Here is a 22,253-nt window from a genome sequence, read left to right on the forward strand (position 1 = left end):
TTATTAAAGTCAAGCTTTATTTCGCAAATTCATGCCTACAAAATATTTAACAATGAAAATAATATACCGTATTCAACAAAAATATTTTACAGAGACTGTACTAGTATGATGGTAATAAAAATTAATCATACCAAAAGTTTATTTTGTAGCAGGCAGTAAACTGACAAAGGCCTACAAGAAATTTATATTTTTCTGTTAATTTTAAAAATTGTTTTTAACTTTCTAAGTTACTTTAATGTAAATAATCAGTAACTTTTTTAAACTGAATGCTTGTGATGTTGATCTAAAATCTTTTCAAAGAATTTGGAAAAACTTGAAACTTTAAAAAACAAATAACTGAATTAAAATACTTTTTTTGTGAAAAGTATTATCTGAGGTAGTAAAAAGGCATTAAATAGGCTTGTGACTTATATGATTGTATGATTTACTATGGGTTGTACTATGATGTACTTGAATTTGGAGGCCAAAACATCAAAGTGAATGGATTTATGTTAACAGGATACAGCAATCAGCTACATCATTTTATGAGGAGATATTAAAATTACAAATTACATTATTATTTTTAATTTGTGCTTAAAAAACAGAATAAAAAAGAGTAATATCGATTAGGAATTCAATTATAGCAAATAAATTAATTTTTAAAAATGCAAATTTAGATTATTTATTTTAGAAATAAATATTTAACAAATAAACAAGCTTTGAGAACAAAAATTAAAATGTGAATCATTTTTTTTTTAGAAAATAAATTAAATGTTTTGTGAATTGTTCCTTTAAAAAATAAAAAAAAATTAACCTTTTATATTTATTTAAAATATGTATTTATCTAAACTCAATTACAGCTTTTCTACATTTATATATTGAATTATTTTCCGGTTTTAGTTTTGCAACAATATTATTCATTTAAGAAATAACTGTATATTTTCTCTATAATATATTCCAGTTTATGTTCAGAACAGAATCACAATAGAGAATAATTAATTTATTTAAAAAACTACAGTTGTCTATAAATGACATAATTTTCCACTTTTGCTTTGAAACCATTTGCAAAATATGAACATTATTTTTCTCAAGAAGTCTGGTCAGCAGATCCAACATTGTATGAATAAAATGAAGCTGTGTTAAATATGAACAGGCTTTAATTTAATATTCTAAAAAATCAACTTATAAAAAACTAATTCAAAATTAAATATTAGCTATCTTTTCTAAACTTACAATTAATTTATTTTTCTAAGAAAAACAGATGAAAAAAAAATGTGCTTTCAACGGTAAATGGCAACCTTGACTACGATTGAATAAATTGTCACATACGTGTACATAATGTAAAGCAAGAGTATATATTATAATATGTATCCTAGTATTCCCAACATATGATTAAATTACTCTCAATTTTGATTGAATTCTTTCAAAGTTACATTTATGTAATCATTCAAGATTTGTGGTTTTTTTTTATTAATTGAAATTTTAGAATTAGTTTGAAGGAGCAAATTAATTATTTTCAAGTTGATTATAATAAATAATTTAATTTTAAAGTTTTAATAATTTGTTTTTCTAAATGAGGAATACTTTTTTTTTTAAATAATTGTTAATAATAAATTTGTATAATACTGTATACTGCAGTATAAGTTTTAATTAATAACTACCATTTAAAATGATGGATATACTGTATCTTAGGGCCAATGCCCACAAGTTAAGGTAAAGCCAGTAAGGTGTTCAAGTGCCTTCTGGTACAATAGGTAAAATAAATCGTGTTAAGATAACCTCTTGTCTGTACAATATACAGTAGTATAATATTTAAACAAACTTTGGTGTGAGTGGACTAACTTTGGGATGGGTGGACAAACTTTGGGATGGGTGGACAAACTTTGGGATGGATGGACACACTTTGGGATGGGTGGACAAACTTTAGGAAAGGTGGACAAACTTTGGGATGAGTGGACAAACTTTGGGGTGAGTGGACACACTTTGGGATGAGTGGACACTTTCGGGTCGGTGGAAACACCTTAAAAAAGGTAGACAAACTTTGGGATGGGTGGACAAACTTTGGGAAAAGTGGACAAACTTTAGGAAAGGTGGACAAACTTTGGGATGAGTGGACAAACTTTGGGATGAGTGGACAAACTTTGGGGTGAGTGCACACTTTGGGGTGAGTGGGCACACTTTGGGAAAAGGTGTAAAACTTTGGTGTAAGTGGAGTGGACAAACTTTGGGATAGGTGGACAAACTTTGGGGTGAGTGGACACTTTGAGGTGAGTGGGCACACTTTGGAAAAGGTGGACAAACTTTGGAGTGAGTGGACACTTTGTGAAAGAGGTAGACAAACTTTGGGATAAGTAGACACACTTTGGGGTGGGTGGACACCTTGGGGTGAGTAGGCATACTTTGGGAAAGGTGGACAAACATTGATATAAACACATTTTTGGATATTAAGTGGACTGATGTTTAGGTGTGGGCTGAAAAACATTGGGATTAGTGGAAGAAATGTCATATGATTTGACCCAAAAAAAAAAGATGTTTGTTGAGTGGAAACATTTTGGGCTGGGTGGTAGAACTGGGATTGGTGTAAATGATATATAGTAAACTTTGGTGGCAGAACCTATCATGTCTCTCCTTACATACTCACATCTATGATATTGAGTTAACCATTGTTTAGATAATCAACTCATTTTTACTTACCGATTCCTAATGTTCTCCAGCTATCAATCATGATTTAATGACCATTGAAACGTTTGAGTTTTTCCACATGCTCCTTTTTTTCTTTTTTTTTTCTTTTCAAATAGTATGTTTTAACAAATGAATCAATCATTCTTCTGAGTACAACTCTATATTTTACTTGTCAAACTGTATGAAACTTGATATATCAGAAACCCTTATTTCAATGACCTTAGATTTACCTGTGTTTGATAGGAATTCTTAATGGACAAATACCCCCAATCACTTATATATCACTCTATTACTTCTGACATATCTTTACTAGTTATTTTTACTTGTTTTTAAATTTTTTACCTTCACAACCTGAATTACATAAAGGAAACCATTCAACGCATACAAATCAGATTTTTTTTGTTCACGTATCAAAAATAAACTAATGGATAGATATATAGAATACAAGAATTGTTGCTGATTTTATACTTTATATTTTTTTTAAAGCATATAGATTTTTACAAATTTTTCTATTAGTCACAAATCAAAAACAAACAAATTATGATTAATCCAAATAAGAAACAATATCAAGAATCAGATATAAAAATGAATTATATATATATATATTATTTTGTGGGCATAAAAAGATATATAATGTAGTAAGATATGCTACTACACATTAAAATAATTAGGAATAAAGCTAAAAATATCAAAATCATTTATTCACAGGTATATCCTCAATTATTAATATCAATGGATAAATTAAAACAAAACTTTAAAATTGGAAATGTATGCAAGTCTACGTAAAAGAAATCAAACTCTCCAAGTTTATCAGCGAAGAGTCATAAGGGATAAGTAGAAATAGTACAGCCCGAACAAACCATTCCCTAACCTATTTGATGTTGTTAACACATGACGAGAAATTGGGTCAAATATAAAAACCATGCAACCATAAAATAAATAATTTTCAATCTTTCTCTACAGTATGTAGTTTTGTATGAGTTATGATATTATGGTTTGGCTAATAAAAATAGGCCAGTTATAATGGAGAGATATAAAATTTCTAGTCCACATTATTAGAACAGAACATCTCAAAAGTACAATATAATTAAAATGTACTGTAGTTACATTATACTTGCTTTGAAATCATGTAGCCATTCTTTTTTAGATACATAGCATTATTATCATGCAGTTGAGTTGATTGTTAGTTTTTTAGTGTAATAATTTTTTAATGACTTTTACAAATTAATATTTTCAGAAAAGGTGAAATGTCAACTAACAGTGAAAATGACAATTTAGTTCCCTTTAATGCGGACTGTAACAATGAAACCTACAGTATTCTTGTGATGATAAGAGTAGATCAGGTTTATCTTTACACAGTCATAATTTTCTCCATTACATATTGGTATACAGTAATTTCAATAAGTAGTGTTAAAAATACTGGGTACATATTTTACTTATTCAATATTAAAATTTGATTTCACATTATTGTATGATAGTGTTTGAGCATGTTGTACTTTGACCAGGCCTTTCATTGACAAAATGTTATGTTGACTTTTTTTCCCCTCACCTGCAAAAAAAAAATATGTTTATTTGAACCTCCTTGACCAGTGTATACTGTAGTTCCTGGTTACTGTGACACCTTAGATCCACACAGAAGCTTAGCACAGGAAACGCATGTTTCAGTGTTAAGTGAAACCCTTCATATCAAATCACTAAGACATATGAACAGCACATAATAACATGTTTCCTGTGATGTACATTGACCACTTCCCACCTTAGTGGATTAAATTAACTTGAAAATAACATTGGTGTAGAATACTGTGTACCAACTGGCCTATACTATGTACACTTTCAAAGACCAGAGGTATACTGTAGTCTAAGTAGTTCATACTATAACAGCTTATAAAATGTGGTCCCACCTTTGTGGATTATGTTGAAAATAACATTGGTCTAAAATACTGTGTACCAACTGGCCTATACAGTACTATGTACACTTTCAAAGATCAGAGGTATACTGTAGTCTAAGTAGTTCATACTATAACAGCTTATAAAATGTGGTCCCACCTTTGTGGATTATGTTGAAAATAACATTGGTCTAAAATACTGTGTACCAACTGGCCTATACAGTACTATGTACACTTTCAAAGACCAGAGGTATACTGTAGTCTGAGTGGTTCAAACTTAACAGCTTATAAAATGTGGTCCCACCTTTGTGGATTATGTTGAAAATAACATTGGTCTAAAATACTGTGTACCAACTGGCCTATACAGTACTATGTACACTTTCAAAGACCAGAGGTATACTGTAGTCTGAGTGGTTCAAACTTAACAGCTTATAAAATGTGGTCCCACCTTAGTGGATTATGTTGAAAATAACATTGGTCTAAAATACTGTGTACCAACTGGCCTATACAGTACTATGTACACTTTCAAAGACCAGAGGTATACTGTAGTCTGAGTGGTTCAAACTTAACAGCTTATAAAATGTGGTCCCACCTTAGTGGATTATGTTGAAAATAACATTGGTCTAAAATACTGTGTACCAACTGGCCTATACAGTACTATGTACACTTTCAAAGACCAGAGGTATACTGTAGTCTGAGTGGTTCAAACTTAACAGCTTATAAAATGTGGTCCCACCTTAGTGGATTATGTTGAAAATAACATTGGTCTAAAATACTGTGTACCAACTGGCCTATACAGTACTATGTACACTTTCAAAGACCAGAGGTATACTGTAGTCTGAGTGGTTCAAACTTAACAGCTTATAAAATGTGGTCCCAACTTAGTGGATTATGTTGAAAATAACATTGGTCTAAAATACTGTGTACCAACTGGCCTAAATGTTACTAATGTGCAGTATAGTATGTAAAGTTTCAAAGACCAAAGGATAGTCCAAGTTGGTGGAACTATCTATACACAGCAGATATGTGGTGAGATAGGCTATCATAAGAGACACATTTTATGTAGATTTATAAATGTCATTGGTCATCTGATAACAAGGGATACTGTATAACTACTGTAAAAGCAGTAAGTCTGGTATGAGAGTGTAAGAATCAGCATTGTCTGCCTTCCTTACTCTATCAAACACAAAAGGTCAGCCACATTATATGACATGAGACCATGGAGAAATCATTTTGGTAGTTATAGTACTAACTTAATTCTTTATGCTGAGAATACACTACAGTAATAGTCAAAATACAGTACTATGTGTGTCTGTATTTATAACACAATAAACTAGAACCATTAAGAACATAATTGTAAAAAATAATAAATGATGGAAAATGAGGGATCATATGAAAGAAGATCAAATAATTATAGTACAACAAGTAAAGAGTGATTACTTTAGCCCTTTTGGGCTAGATACATTTTGAATTGTTACAAGGTGGATATTTTTAGATTTAAATTTAAGTCTGTACAGTTTTGAATGAAGGACTATTAAGAACCATTAGGAAGGGTGGAAACTGTTAGGTATCAGTCCAAATTAATTACTAGTACCAATATGTGGTACGAACTTGAAGAGAGTACTTTTACAGTATTGAGAAACAGGTTGAATACTGTACACTATTGTGTACATTAGTACAGTATTGAGAAAGAGGCTCAATACTGTACACTACTGTATAATATACAGTAATATAATATTACAGTATTGAGAAACAGACTCATTACTACACTATACTGTATCAGTAGTCACACACAGTATTGAGAAACAGGCTCATTACTACACTATACTGTATCAGTAGTCACACACAGTATTGAGAAACAGACTCATTACTACACTATACTGTATCAGTAGTCACACACAGTATTGAGAAACAGACTCATTACTACACTATACTGTATCAGTAGTCACACACAGTATTGAGAAACAGACTCATTACTACACTATACTGTATCAGTAGTCACACACAGTATTGAGAAACAGACTCATTACTACACTATACTGTATCAGTAGTCACACACAGTATTGAGAAACAGGCTCAATATACCTACTGTACTGAACAGTATACAGTAGTTGGGTATAAAAATGCTCACATGTGATTACAGAAATACTCTTAGTTGTTGAATCTAAATTTGAATTTAACCAAAGAGTTGAACAATTTACAGTAACTTTTAAATTCATTGTTTATTGTAAATGCTGACAAACTTTATATTCTAACAGAATTAATCAAAGTAAGAACAATAACATTGGATTTTTGAATGAATGGATTTTACACAGACAAACAATGATGAAAAAGAAAAGAAAAAATAAAGATTACTAATGTGAAGGAATAAACAAAAAATACCTGAAATGATTAAATGAATGAAGAACATAACAAATTAAAAGAAAGAAGATTTTTTGTTAAAATTACAATAGTATTTAACTATAATAATAATCTCTTTTATTGTCAACAATAAACAAAAACAATTGACAAATGGTATTAGGGTATACTGTATAGTAGCCATTATTAATTATCACTTAGTGCTTAAGCGTGGTTCCCACTAGCGACGCAACGCAAGGACGTAACGCAACGCAAGTAAATTGAGCAATCACAAGCGATGTCTTATTCGCTTGTGATTGCTAACTGTCTATAACTTCGCTTGTCATTGGTTAAAACGCTTGCGTTGCGTTTACGTCCTTGCGTTTACGTCCTTGCGTTACGTTCTAGTGGGAACCAAGCTTTATCCCCATCTTTAAAATGTACAATTTCTTGAAAATGATGAAAAAATAGTAAGCAGAATTTAACAAAAATAAACGTAATATAAATAATAAACGAATTAAAACTAAATCTCATTCTTGGTAAAACGATTATAGATTTTATAATTCTCTAATACTTTGAAAGTTTAAGAATACATCTGCATCTAATATAACTACATAGAATAACATTTTTATTTATTTTTTGTTCCTGTCAATATACCTATAAGTATTAAATATCCACTTATAACTTTGTTTGACAAAGTCAAGCCTACTATGTATGCATTGGTATGTAATATTTACATTACCCTATCAGATTAATTTTAATAAATTATACTTGGTTTATTTATCTTGGTCAGAGATAGCTACACACACCTGTTTGTAACCATAGAGAAAAAAAATGTTGGTATTTCAAAGACCAAATGGTCAAAAGTTGAAGAGATTTAAATATTTTAGAATATTATGTTTAATTGAGACATTCAATGCAAATATCTGAGAGCAGTAAATTATGTGGTATTTATCATTCACACACATTGTAAGATGTACTGTACTGTACAACAATGTGGTCATAAAAGCGTCTCCATGGGTTGAAGGTTATTCGCGTTGGCCGGTTACTGATTATCGTTCTTTTATTCGCTGTTATACACTGAGGTCAGTGTTTTTCCAATGACTTTTTATACAGCGCCATATTAGCTACTGGTCTATATTTTTACAAGGTATGCTAAATAGGGTAGGCTATATGAAGCCAAACAAAGACGGCGCTTCTCGGCTGCTGCGTCAGGTTAACCAATCAATACAAGGCATTAGCAATTGGATTCCAACAAAAAAAATAATAATTTCTTTCCCAAACTAATGCCCTATAGCAAATTTAAACAACTTTCAGACTGAGATTAAAATTATAAATTTAGTTACAGCACGGGAGAGTTGAAGGTTAAAATATTTCGTTAGTTGACCACTAACGATGATTATTAACAATCACGTATTACAACTGCCGTGCCCCTTATTAAATAAGAATCTGGGCGTCCGGAATATGACCAAGGTCTGTTGAACACACACTGATCAATAAATAATAAATTCATGTCTACCACCATTTTGTGTGACCAAAGTTGACCTGTCACGTTGAGTTGTTCTAACCAAGGTCAGACTTGGATCTAAGGCTTTATAGCACTATAAAGGCAAAGGTGGCGATTCCACTCTGTGGATTACGTAAATGACCAGAATTCCACCCGAGAGACGAGCCATTTCTGGACAAGATAATAACATAATGATATAAATAATTCACCACAAACTAACTACTTTAATTGATGTTTATTTTTATATTTAGTTGGAAAATGTAATAATAAAGCTGACTCTATGCATATTACTTACAGAAAGTGTTCAAAGATTACTATAAAAGTACAATAGGCCAAATACATAGTAAATATTGCCAGACAGATTTGTTCAAGGGTCTCTACAAATAATAAATCCACTCTACCATGCAGGCATAATATTAACAGCTCTCTCTTTTTGTCAAGTCAGCAGCAGGAATAATTTTTCTAGAGGCAAGGCCAGTAACAATAAATAACACAAATGTAATAGTACTTTTCGACCTTTGTTTGAACTACAAATGACCATCAAATTTAGCTCACAGGCTGGTTTCCTGACATTGCTAACAGTAATTAGTATATACTCCAGCCAGCATAAGTCAGTTGGCCTGTCTGGCTATGCTGACCTTCCACAACCTTCCATTAAGCTGACCAGTGGAAATATTATGTAACTAGTTAATAGTAAACAATTGGCCAGACAAGTTCAGGGATAATCTCAGCATAAGAAAGACATTATTAGCCTTAGGATATAGGCCTATTATGTAACATTACACAATGTTTATATTAGTAGAGGTCAACCAGTCTGGATTCAATGACCTATTATTAAACTGGACTTCACAAAGGGTCAGCTAAGGACAAGGCTGTTTAACAATTGAAGTGTGCAGACCTAATTATTCATGTAACATTGCTCAATGTTTATATTAGTTAATAGGTCAACCAGTCTGGACTTAAGGCTGGACATCACAAAAGGGACAGTAAAGTAGAATACTGTACAGTTGTATAGATAGAAGGCCTAATAAAACTATATTCTAGTCTTTAATAATAGAAAGTACTGTAGACTTGTAGGCCTATCTACAGAGAAAAAATGTTATAATTTACTTTTTTAAGGTACAATACTGTAGTAATGGTATACTGTAGTTTACTTCTCATTGTACTGTCTAAAAATACATTTGAATTACACATTCCAATCTAGATAAAAAAAAGATGTACTTACTAATGATATAAGTACTTACTTAATAATAAGTATATAAAATAATAAATTTCATAAATATTTAATTCTAATAATAGATATTAACAGTTTAAAAGCTTTGAACCCACATGAATACAAAAGGGTTAACTCAAGTATGTGAACCGCTTGGGCAGGCCTGCTCTTGGCTACTTTAGGCCTACAGTTTTTTATTTCTTATTTCATTGTATAACCTACAGAAAATTCTTTAGTTCTTTTTTTGTAGTGTATTTTATAGTTTTATTTGTGTATAATATATTTTTAAACAGGATTACTATAGTGGACGTCACAGAGGTCAACTAAGAACAAGGCTGGATAATATTAGAAGTTGTTATTACACTATTTTTATCTGTTTATTGGAAGTTACAGAAACAGTCTTAATTTTAAAAAGGTAAGTATAAGAAAGAAGATTTCAAATAATTATTTATATTATAACATTTTATTTAATTATCACTCTGACTAATTTAATATAATAATAATATTAGAACATATTTATAAAATGTTACAAACACACTATGCCTTTATTATCTTTCATTGTGTTATGTATTCTTCCACTAAAATAGTTCCTATAGAAAGGACCAGTGGGTTTTGATGAAAAGATCCAAGGTAAAATACCAACAAAAAATTTTTTTTATGAAATCCTAACCTTGTAAATATTAAATATGATTAAGAACGAGGTCAATTTAGGAATCTTTATTATGCCATATTTATCCTTGCAAGGTAATAATTTTGCTACGCAAATGGTAAACAAATTGTTGCTTTCGGAATACATAGCACACAAAACCTTTGTCACAAAGGCGAACCATTTTGTATTAATCAACACGCCCCGGTCGTGTTCGATCGGAAACAATACGGATACCGGTCTAACGAAAGCCTCAGCCATTTTATTCAACTCCATAGAAAATCACAAAAAAAATACAGCAATTTAAATTATGTTGAAGGTCGCTATGTAATTTTTCTCTTAAAATATATTTATGAGCCCAAGCGAGTCGCCATATAATACACTGACCAATAGAGTGAAGTCGTGGCTATGTACTTAAATAGCTATTGGTGTTTGGCGCACCTTCGCCCCATGGATCAGCATAATATACTCGTTGTGTACATTAAACCGTATGCAAAATAAGTCAGAAGGAAAGCAACTGGCTGCCTAAGGGCTTATGATGGCGATCGTTTCAATAGGCAAGAGCTACGTATACGGTCGTTGTCTGTGTTGCAGACATTTCTCCTTCACACAATCAATGTAAATAAATACTGATTACAAAATGTCATTAATAACATTTACAATTATTTAATAGAAAATTTAGAAGAGGTTAAATTATTTACTATACCTATTAGTATTAATGGAAAAATACAATGTATTTATATGAAAGGGGAATTCCCTTTGTAAAACCCCCCACCCATGGACTACACACAAATTAATTGTTAGATAATAAACATGTTAGTATATCACCATAAACAAAACTATTGTTTTAAAGTGTTCTTACATAATAAAAGAATAACATTGTCAGATTATAGGCCCGTTATATTCACATTTTGCGATAGCAGTTAGAACTTAGAGCTAACCGTGCTACTAACGAACGGTTCTAAGCTTGACCAGGACTGTGTCTGCACCACGGTCCGGTGAGACCTGACACCAACAATGTTCAACCGGCCAGGTAGACGGCCGATGTTTAGAAGGTGTAACAACAGGCTAAACATTTATAAAATCAAATAAAACTTACCAGTAAGTGACCGTCGGACCTGCTGCGGCTTGTCCTGCTTCCGGCGTGACATTTTTCGCCCCAAGAGCCGGGTAGCGATGGACTTCGCGCAGAGTATAGTTACACAAAGCGTACCAACTTGTTTATCATGAAAAATGGCGGCTGAGTCGCGATGCGCCACGGGATAGCAAACTTCTATTCAGACTCTACTACTGATAAAAAGTGGTAATTCATTAATTGATTTCCAAAAAACACAAGTATTTTCTCCAAATAGAAACATATCCAACTGTCCACACACACCAAACGGTAACGACAATTCCTAACCCGCTTTTCGATTCGATTTTATTTACAATGAAATTTCGTTGTAAGTTATGAAGATTATCGAGATAGACGTTACGCATGACTTCCCCCTGGACACACACGACAGTGGTATAGTCTTCCTTAAGTTTGGACTTCTAATATTTTTAAAAAATAGACCACTTATCTCAAAGGGAACGAATATGATTAATAAAGTTGAATTTCGTTCATGATTTAACTTAAATTTAGGATTTTTGATGTATCATTTAACAGCACTCTAAAATAATTAATAAAGCAAAAGTCGTGTGATTAAGTTTTAAACATTTTTTAAAGAATTCTCTTTTGCAGGCCTAAATCAAATAATATTTATCTTACAATTTATTTATTTAAAACATTTGTAATCATAATTTATAATGAATTTATTCTATAGTCCTAATTAATAAGCTTATATTATTATTTAAAAGACCATCTAATATCAATACTGTATAGGTTAGTTCATTTTGTGAGACGTCATTATCATCATCATTATCATCATAAAATACAATCACTAAACCAACTAGAGGAAACCATCATCACAATGTCCTCTATTTATGTCATGTTCTAAATAGTAGAATGGGGTTTACTTGGTGGCGATACAAATTTGTTGTAATCATGATCACTTATCATCATGATGATGATGATCATGATCATCATCATGATGATGATCGCTCATCATCATCATCATCATCATCATCATCATCATCATCAGTTCATCTAATTCTCTTCAATTATAATTGTAGCCATGATCAAATCATCACTATCATTATGATTTTCCTCCTCCTCTTCTTTCTCCTCCTGATATCGTCATAATCATCATCATAATCAACATCATCAATAAAAGAGAAATATAGATATAAAGTATCAAAAACAGGATCATCACAAGTAAGTAAAAAACGTTTTTGATTTGTGACTCTCTAAAGTTTAAGATATAAACAAATAAATTAGAAAAATTATTTTGGTATAATAGTCTTACAATTATTCTTTAAAATAGAGATGTATACTTTCTTAATATGTTACAATTTTTTTCTCGTTAATTATGTTACCTTTAATATAAATCATAATGTCATCGTTGATTGATAACGTCATTATCTCGTTTTTAGTGAACAATTTATTATGTAATATGAATTGACTTTTGACCTCCTACATCCTGCTGCTATTGACTGCTATTAACCTTAACTGTTAACATTAATAATTAGTTTTCTATAAGTTGTATGATAAGATTACATTAATAAGTATTCTTAATACAAAAGCACGTAGAATGTAATTAAGATACCTAATCTGCTTCTTCGAGATAATTTCAATGCATCACTGACAACAATTTGCATAAAATTATGTATAGTTAGGCATATCTCTTATTTATTTATTTCCATTATAAACAAAGTATGATCACACTATTCCTTTTTCCCTTGCTATAAATGATTTAATTTTATAAAATGTTATAGTAATTTTCTAAAGTTTATTTATTAAAATCACAACCTTTGACATTAGAAACCAAACTGGCTTAGAGACTTAACTTTGTTTCATCAGAGTACGGCATACCAATATTTTATATATCGATTGATTTATTAGTATTGTATTGTTTATTTTAGAGCCTATTATATAATAAAATTGTTCTGGCTCCCTCACTTTATTTATTTAAAAAGTGAAAAAATCAATATATGCCTATATATATATATATATATATATATATATATATATATATATATATATATATATATATATATATATATATATATATTAAAAATACATGTTAATCGTCTTTATAAAATTATTGAAAACATGATTATAGAAATGTTGTAGGAACTGATTTAATAATAGCAATAATAAAAAAAAAATATTAACATGATTGAAATTTTATTATGATTAAGACCTCATTGTTATTGTTATCAATGATGACGCCATTGGTGTTTTAAAATTTTAAAATATAGTTTTGCCTCTACAATCGTATTTTAATAACAATAACATTTGATTAATTTTAAATTATAAAAACACTACCAATAAATGAACCCTTAATTATTATTGGTTGATTATACATTGTTCAATGTTGATGAGTTGAAATATAACAGGCCATAAGAATATTATGATTAATATAATAATGTCACAAAAACAATTTTTAGTTATTAAAAAGCAAATGTATCATATCTACAATGTTTGTAGGCCTTATACATAAACACACATTACGTATTCATTAATATATATTTCAAATAAAAGTTTCAGCAGAAATCAAAATATAAACGAAAATCTATATTAAATTGTGTTTTCATAATTTTATCTTCTTCAATGTATTGATAGGCCTATTATTATTATTATAACATATCCCATTTTACGGAAGATATAACGTTTCTTTACCAGTTTGCTAACAATCAGTTGCTCCATTGAAAACTAGATAAATAAAAAGTCGTGTATTTCATAACTTGACTTAAGTGCTTACTTAAATGTTTTTTAGGCCTGCATTATTTTACCAAAACAATGATTCCAATTCCAATTCCAATTGCATAAAATATCCCAGTTTACAAACGATAATATATAATGTTCTTTATCAGTTGCTAACAAGCAGCTTCATTAAAAACTAGATAGACAAACCTTATGCAACTTAGATTCGTATATTTTATAATTTGACTTAAGTGCTTAAGTTTCAGATTTTTTAAACCAAAATTATTATTGTTCAGAAGATCGTTAAATAAGGGACATTTTTATACGCCTTTTCTAAGATAATCCACATTGAATTAACAAAAAAGAAAGCTCATATTAAAGCCACGCCCTAAAATGTTTTTTTAGGTAAACATGTTTGTATTAACTTGGCCTAAGTGATAAATTATGATGTAAATTAATGGGTTATTATCCTGATTTCTTTGGCTCGTTGACTTTGACTTTTGTTATCCGACCACATTATGAGTCTTAGCCCTGACCTATAGCATGGGTCGTCGCTAAATATAGCCTGTTGCGTGAAACGATTGAGATCATCAATTAACAATTTCGAAAATGAGGGTCTATATTATTATTATTTATGCTACTGTTAATGTTAATTCATTTATTTGTTTACTTTTACATGTATAGGCCTAAGAATCGCAGTTGTTTGATGAAGTTTTCAAGTTCATGTTTTTCTTGGTAGGTAGGCCCATCGTCTATGTTTTAGCATACCGGTGTTAAAGGCCTTGAATCCCACTCATCGCATTGCGGAAAACGTCTGGAGAAAGGGGCTTAGATTCGCAACGGGTTAGCGCACTTTCAAATCAATTACAGTCATTGGATAATATTAGAAATTCAATAACATTTTACAATTAACTCTCTATAAATGTATTAAGTCAATAACTGGACAGTGTATATTTTTGAAAATAAATGAAACAACGTAACCACTTTGTGATAGTCTGGGAAAAATCTAAGATGATAAAGTAGTAAAATGACTCAAACATTACTTAGATATTAATATATTGCACAACACTAAAAGCATAATATAATTTACCGTATATAATTAAATATAATAATTAAAATGTCCTGATATGATATAAAATGTAATATATACTGTAGTATCGAAACCTGTATATTGTAGACTCGGAGTTTTGTGAATTTCAATATTTCAATAACAATAATAAATGATACAAATACAATTATTTTCCATCATAAAATGTTATATTATGACTCTTCAGATCATCAAAACCTAAAAAGAGTAATGCCACATCTATAATAGTTATCCTCTGTGTTGTATAATTTTCGAAGCATTGCTGGTGTATGTGACTTCTACCCTCCCTGGTTTCCATATAGAATATTTCTGAATAAATCAGCATATTTAAGTTCATAGGCCTACAATAAACTGCTATAATAATAACGTAGGAGGTCATGCGTTTGCCGGCAGTTCACGTACATTATAACAGCCTTTTATTGTGCACAAAATCAATGAAACATAAAAAATAATAGCCTTCTGTTTTGTCCACAAAAAATCGAACGAATATTTTACTACATTTTTATGTAGGACAAATGCATAATCTCATGTGAGAGCGACGACTCTTACAATACAATTTGTTGAATGATACAAAACATGTTTATTTGTATATGTGCGTTACATAATATTTTAAATGTTGTATCAATATTGATTTAATGTTACTGTTCTCGTCATACTAAGAAGTCTATATTCTAACATCACGCATCCAACATTTAGGCCTAAACTTGGAATGCAGTATCTATTGCTAAATGAACATGTATATGTATGCTTTCTGTTTGTTTATAATACTAACAGAGATTGTTTTTGCTTTTATATAATATTCATATTGCACTCTTAATAATTATACTACATACCGCAGTATGCATCACATTAATTCAAGCTTGAACAATGTTTATCATACCATAGTCTTTTAAATCATTATAGGCATAAATACATTTACATATTTTTTGTAATGCGATAATTTTGTTTAATGATGACGATTGCTTTACTTTTGAATGTATTGTTTCTTACCATGTAATTCAGCAGATTTGCTGCAAATTGATTTGTTTGTTTTTTAATAAAAAAATAAATAAAAAATACTATTCGATGTGGATATTATTTTTATAAAATAAAGGAATCTATCTAAAATATGAATTCGGTCAATAATGGTTAAAATTCGTATTATTCCTTCTTATACCGTAGCATTATGCCCGCATACCCATTTAATAACACTGTTCAATTGTATAAATATATAGGCCTAAAATATTGGCGGTTGCATACATATTCTCGATATAATGGAAATTAATATTTAACCTTTAAGCATATTGCGACTGACTCAATATGTTTTAAATATAGTTATTATTAAACGTAAAGAAAGTAGCCTACATAATAAAAACTGCTCTTAGACCATTATATTACCCTATACAATACTACAAAATAATTTAAAAACTTTAAAATGTGTTCGACGTTTAGTTCCATCGTCACCATACATTTTCATTTATCTTTTATTTAAAAAAAAATCATTTCAAACATTATGATCGATGGAATAATACACGACTATTATCATGAATTTAGTGAAGATAACTTGTTGTAAACTTGATTTAAAAAAAAATAACATTTTAACAAAACAGCATAAAATTTGCACACTTTATTAATAAATATATAAGTAATGATTTATACATAAATAAATAATAACTTTAATTCAACAAAATACGCCATATACAAACATTTCACCAAATAAGAGCATCTGTGTTATCAATAAACTCCGAGAATTGCACAAAACACGAATATTCTTTTACTGATAGATTTTAACTTATTTATTTTATTTTAAAAATCTGTATTGTACTTTCATTTTTGAAGGAAATGTCGGTCCTTTTCAGAAAACAATACATTTTGCTAATATTATTTTTTTCTAGGCCGGATTCACACATAGCGTTTGAAGTCTCAAATCATCCAATGCAACCCGATATCCTATTAACATCCTGTATATTAATTCTTAAAAGTATTATTTTTATGAACATCCTCCATAGTATGAATAGGAACATTTTTGATAATGAGATGGCCATATGTTATATCACACTCCTGAATTGTTGGTAATGAATACAAAATAAATGAGTGTCGGCCAATTATGTAACCTCTGATCGTAGCTACCACGATTTGACAAAAACATTATCTTGGTATAGAGTTTCACAATGACAATGTATCATTTTTACTGTTACAATTTAGGGGGAGAAGTGAAGCTTGGTAGCCTATAACAAAAAAACAGCACAATATTATACTGATATAGGCTGCCTGTACTGTACTGTACATAAGAGAAAAATGTGTGGAACAAAAAACATATAGGCCTAAGCCTAAGAAATAAAACTTAACGAAATAAAAACTTGTTCGTTCCACGTCGAAGTACCGAAGGGGATATGTGATGAACAGACCGACAGACCGACAACATTAAGTTTAGAATCATATAAAAATTCCAACTTGAATGCCAAGCTAAATCGGCATCATTCAAAGTTTCCGGACGACAAAATAAGGTCCATAAAGCGTTTTTCATCTTGAAGCGAATGTGGTTATTCAGAACAATCTGGCCAGGATAACAACATATTAATTATATTTTCTATTTATATATAACACACGTTGTATACATTTCCATGCAGATTAGATCTAACAGCTAGTGTACAAGGTGGAGCTGTGAGGTTGGAAATAGTCATTATCGCTATTAATCATGCTATTTGCGTCTAGTTTTCGTGAAACCATCTCATCGGAAACTCTATCAGACTGAGTACATGATTATAAGAACAAAAGGGGGCGCTATGTCAATTTAAACTATGTTCACACGTGGAAAAAGCGTATTTTGTAAATTTTGTTTTGTTTATTTTTGTTTGATTTTATTTACTGTTTATTTTCAATATTATGATTTACACGATGCCAGTAAAAATAACATAGTGGCTGCATGTTCTAGTTGGTCAACGCATTATTGGAGATGACTCCTTTAAGAGATGACCAGGGGCAAGGGGCTGCGCGCGCACTGGTTGTGGCTGTGTAAGTCTGAGAGCATGCAGAGCAAATACTTGATAACATTTCAGGACCTAGTATGATTTTGAAGGTTGGTGTTGAAGTCTAGCATTTCATTCATTTCTCAGCGACTATTGTTAGTTCAATTGAACAAAACAACTTTTCGACCTAAAGCGTTATAATAGCAAACTGCATTAACCCAAATCGGGACCCAAATACCAGAGAGCACAAACGAAAGCAACCATCCAACAAACGACTGCAAGTAATTAACCCTAACAGTTAACACAAAGGTTGCTGATTGATTTATAGACAATAATGGATAAAGGGGAATTGAAAGTTTCCCCAGCTCGACAACGCCGCGAGTATCAGTCGTGAGTTGTTTCCGGATGAGATAGAGTACCGTAAATCTTCTAATTTTAACACTGGGTTATTATTCTTTGATTGTTTTTTAGGGTGGGTTACTATTAGAAGGGGAGGGGGGGGGGGGTGGGTTTATTATTAGAGTAGTAGGTTACTATTCCTAATCTTAAATTACCTGAAAATAGTAACCCACCCCCAAATTTTCCGGTCAGCAACTCATAGCAAAATAATAAAACAGTACGAATAAACACATTTTGTTGAAAATGCATTATTTCCTTATTTTCAAAATACGGCTACATCATACGTTTTTGTGACTCTAATAATTACCCCCATGGGTTACTATTATAGTAGAGGGTAATTATTATTATAGATTGACTTATAAGATGGATTATTATTAGAAGGGGGTTACTATTAGAAGGGAGGCTACTATTAGAAGGGAGGTTAATATTAGAGGAATTACGGTAAACACAATTTGGTGTTATTAGTAATGTATACAGAAGAACGCATATTAAGGAGACACCTTCGTTAGGTTAGGTGTCCGCTGATTTCTGAATATGGGTTGATTTTTCTTTTCACAAGGAAATCGGATAATTACATAACATGAAAGTCTAAAAGTACCGTACTGTATAAAGAAAAACCACAGATTCGTCTCGCTTGAATGTTCAGACAAATCCACTGTCTGACCATATTATTAAAAGAATTTACAATCATTCAAAACAATTTTATCAGCACACCTTCAAAATATATAACGGATAATGGTCACAGATAAATGCCTATGTACAATACTGTTGTTATTTTTAGAATATTGTACTGTCTACGGTATGTCTTTGCAATCGATATCTCGAGCGTAAAATTATCACTGCTTTTGTAGTACTTCTCGTGAGATGGGACTTTTATTTGTTAAAACAGTTTTCCTGACATTATTTTACTTAAAGACCCCTTCCCTATTTTAGATCTAATTTAAGGTCACAAACTAAATTTAATGTAAAAATACATACTATGGTCCTATTGAGATAACTATTTTCGTCTTAAAATTTTGGTTAAAAATGTGAAAAAATAAGGTGATTCTAATAATTTTAGCAGCCCGCTATAAATCCAAACATGTATTGCGGATTAATATTTTTGTTTTTCTTCTGTAATTCACCCACTTTTCGATCGATCGTGAGGTCAAAACAAATGGGAGACTCCTAACTTTTTAGCGAAAATACTGGGTTTCTTCCAATTTCTATCAATCAAATTATATATGCATTATTTTCATAAAACGTCACAAATTGTAGGGAGTATGTCTTTGATGTGTAGAAGTATGTAGCTACTGTAGCTGTCGTACACAACGCCAAGGACGTGTAGTGACTTCACTCTCCACACGCGCACAGGCGTACGATACACCAGCCTTATACGCCGTCGTGTGAATCTACCATAAATGGTTGGATGCAAACATTTTAGCTTTAGAATAAACTCACAGAGATGTAAACTGTACTACTAATTTATGTCCTCATTTTAATCGTACCACATTTTTGACCAAAGACAAGCGTGATAAAAAAACGGATGAAATTACATGAACGTTTATGTTTTAGCGATCAGGTTCATGTTATTCACAGACCTGTAATAATTGTGTACAAATTATCACGATAAAAACGTCTGGCCAGTCACCTCTAGCCACCAAACAACAACATTTCTGCAGGTTTTTGACAGATTTATTACTACTGAATTCCCTTTCGAAACGCTATTCATTTATGTTGGTACGTGTGGCAAGCATAAAGGTGAAAACCAATGGGGTTTTTCTATTCGCTATGGACATGTGGAGTGACCAGTTTGGCTATAAATGGAGATCTGGGCCGGTTCATGTGTCGCTGAAGCCTCTTCAGGAAGGCGGCCAGTCACCCATCAAACTAATGATATATCCCTCTCATCTGTTGATTGAAAAGCCTCTATAGTCATACACATATGATTTTAAATGGATTGTCATGGTAAAGATTGATGGGTCTGGCTTAATGGTCCGTTGATTACTGGCTATTGGGCATTGGTCAATTAGACCAACACTTTCGAGGCCTAGTTTCATTTATAATCGATTAGATACCCGCCTGGGTAATGCGTTTTCTGGCCAGTGCATCATATTGCGTCCTCCGATAAGAGGCCCTCGGGTATCTGAAAATAGCGTATACAATATTGGACTTGATATAAACGAAATAATATGATAATTTATTTATAAATTAACGCAAGAAAATTAATTGCGAATTGGCAATGGTTATAGTGATGGTAATATTATTATACGTTGAAGAGGATGATTGTATGCTCAATTGGAACCAAGCTGAAGGATTAGGTTACTCTGGGTTCCAGACGGAGTTTTGTCTTAATATTAATTAGTAAAAAGAGCAATATTTTTGCACATATGGCGTTTCATATGTATAGGCCTACTACTTGAGCTTGGAAACTTGTATTTTCAGACAAAAATCGAAATAAAAATAAAATAAAAAAGGCAGTGAATACAGACTTGTGGCAAGTCTAGGCTTAGGTGTGCGTTGAGTAACTTTACATTATACTTACTTCAGAAGACGACACATATTTTAAAACCCTATACAGAAGGTAAAGTAGGACGCTAGCCCCTCCCCCCTCTTGTCAATTCTTCCAATTAAATCAATTCAAATCACACCCGTTTAGATATAACTAAAGATACAAACATTGGGGTAAGGATGTTCAGTACTATACGCTTAGCATAGTAAATTAGAGCATACATTAATTTTGTAGCCCTTTAGATACAGTTGAGAAGAATAAAAAAGGTTAGAGCAGAGTGTCATTGTCCGCTTTCACATTCAAAACGTGTGACAAGAGGAAGTGAATTGCATCTGTCATGTTCAAGTCAAGTCAGTGCCTACAGATATTTTTTAATGTTTTAAAAATCAACTTTGAATCGTTGTAAAAAAAAAAAAAAAATCCGTCCAACCAAAGTCTCAAAGTGGAACAGATAATAGTTGCGTTTATGTCAAAACGAGAAGAAATGACATAAAATCGGAACTTTAAAAACGCACGTTATTTGTTGTACTGTATTTCTAGTCCTATTTAGGACCTTCCGGTAATAATCTGTTCCCTTCGCTGGTAGTGAATCTGTGCAATTTAATAGGCAGAGCTACGTGAACACTAACCATTGACAATATCTAAATTTATTTGAAAATTTATAATTGCTACTAATATGAAAGATACACTGCGAGAGCCCTTCACAACCCTATGCGATTTCATTCAAGGGAAAAATGTAAAATGTATATGTGTTGTGGAATTCAAAACTACATGCAGTAATACTAAATATCATGGGTTAGGCCTACGCATATATCAATGCGATACCTGTAATCCATTATTGCGAAATATGAGACGAGACCAAACACATTGACTTTATTTGCAGTCCTGAGTTCACGAAAATGTTACAAATAATGTCAACATTCCAGATAAGACCTAAGGACATGATAGATAATGATATGTTATTTTTGGTCTATATTTATGCCCATTACGTTTGACAGACAAAAATGTTAAGTACACATTATACAACATAGATTACACAAAATAGGCATCGTTTCATGTTACTAAGAAATCCAGCCAAAACGACAAAACCATCACATTTATCGGAACCTTTTTTTTTTTAAACTAACAAGTTCATTTAAATTGGAAACATTAATTGAAAACACGTTATTTATTATGATGTTGATGATTATTTCATAGGCTGCTGATATGTCCAACACTAAGGGTTAGTCATTATCTTTAAGCCGGTCCGACGACCAGACAAAGTAAATATTTGAGTCCAATCTTATGATAA

The 22,253-nt window shown here is 31.2% G+C and overlaps 1 protein-coding gene across 1 annotated transcript in view; it reads right to left on the bottom strand.

Moving 5' to 3' along the window:
* LOC140060228 (B-cell lymphoma/leukemia 11A-like) overlaps positions 1–11,701 on the bottom strand; it is a 71,945-nt gene extending 60,244 nt beyond the window's left edge. The window contains exon 1 of the mRNA XM_072106350.1: positions 11,350–11,701. Within this exon, the coding sequence (XP_071962451.1) occupies positions 11,350–11,401 (52 nt within the window). The 5' untranslated portion in view covers positions 11,402–11,701. The remainder of the gene's footprint in view (positions 1–11,349) is intronic.
* Between the last annotated feature and the right edge of the window lie 10,552 nt (positions 11,702–22,253).

The sequence above is a fragment of the Antedon mediterranea genome, chromosome 10 (genome assembly GCF_964355755.1).
Source record: "Antedon mediterranea chromosome 10, ecAntMedi1.1, whole genome shotgun sequence".
NCBI lineage: Eukaryota > Metazoa > Echinodermata > Crinoidea > Comatulida > Antedonidae > Antedon > Antedon mediterranea.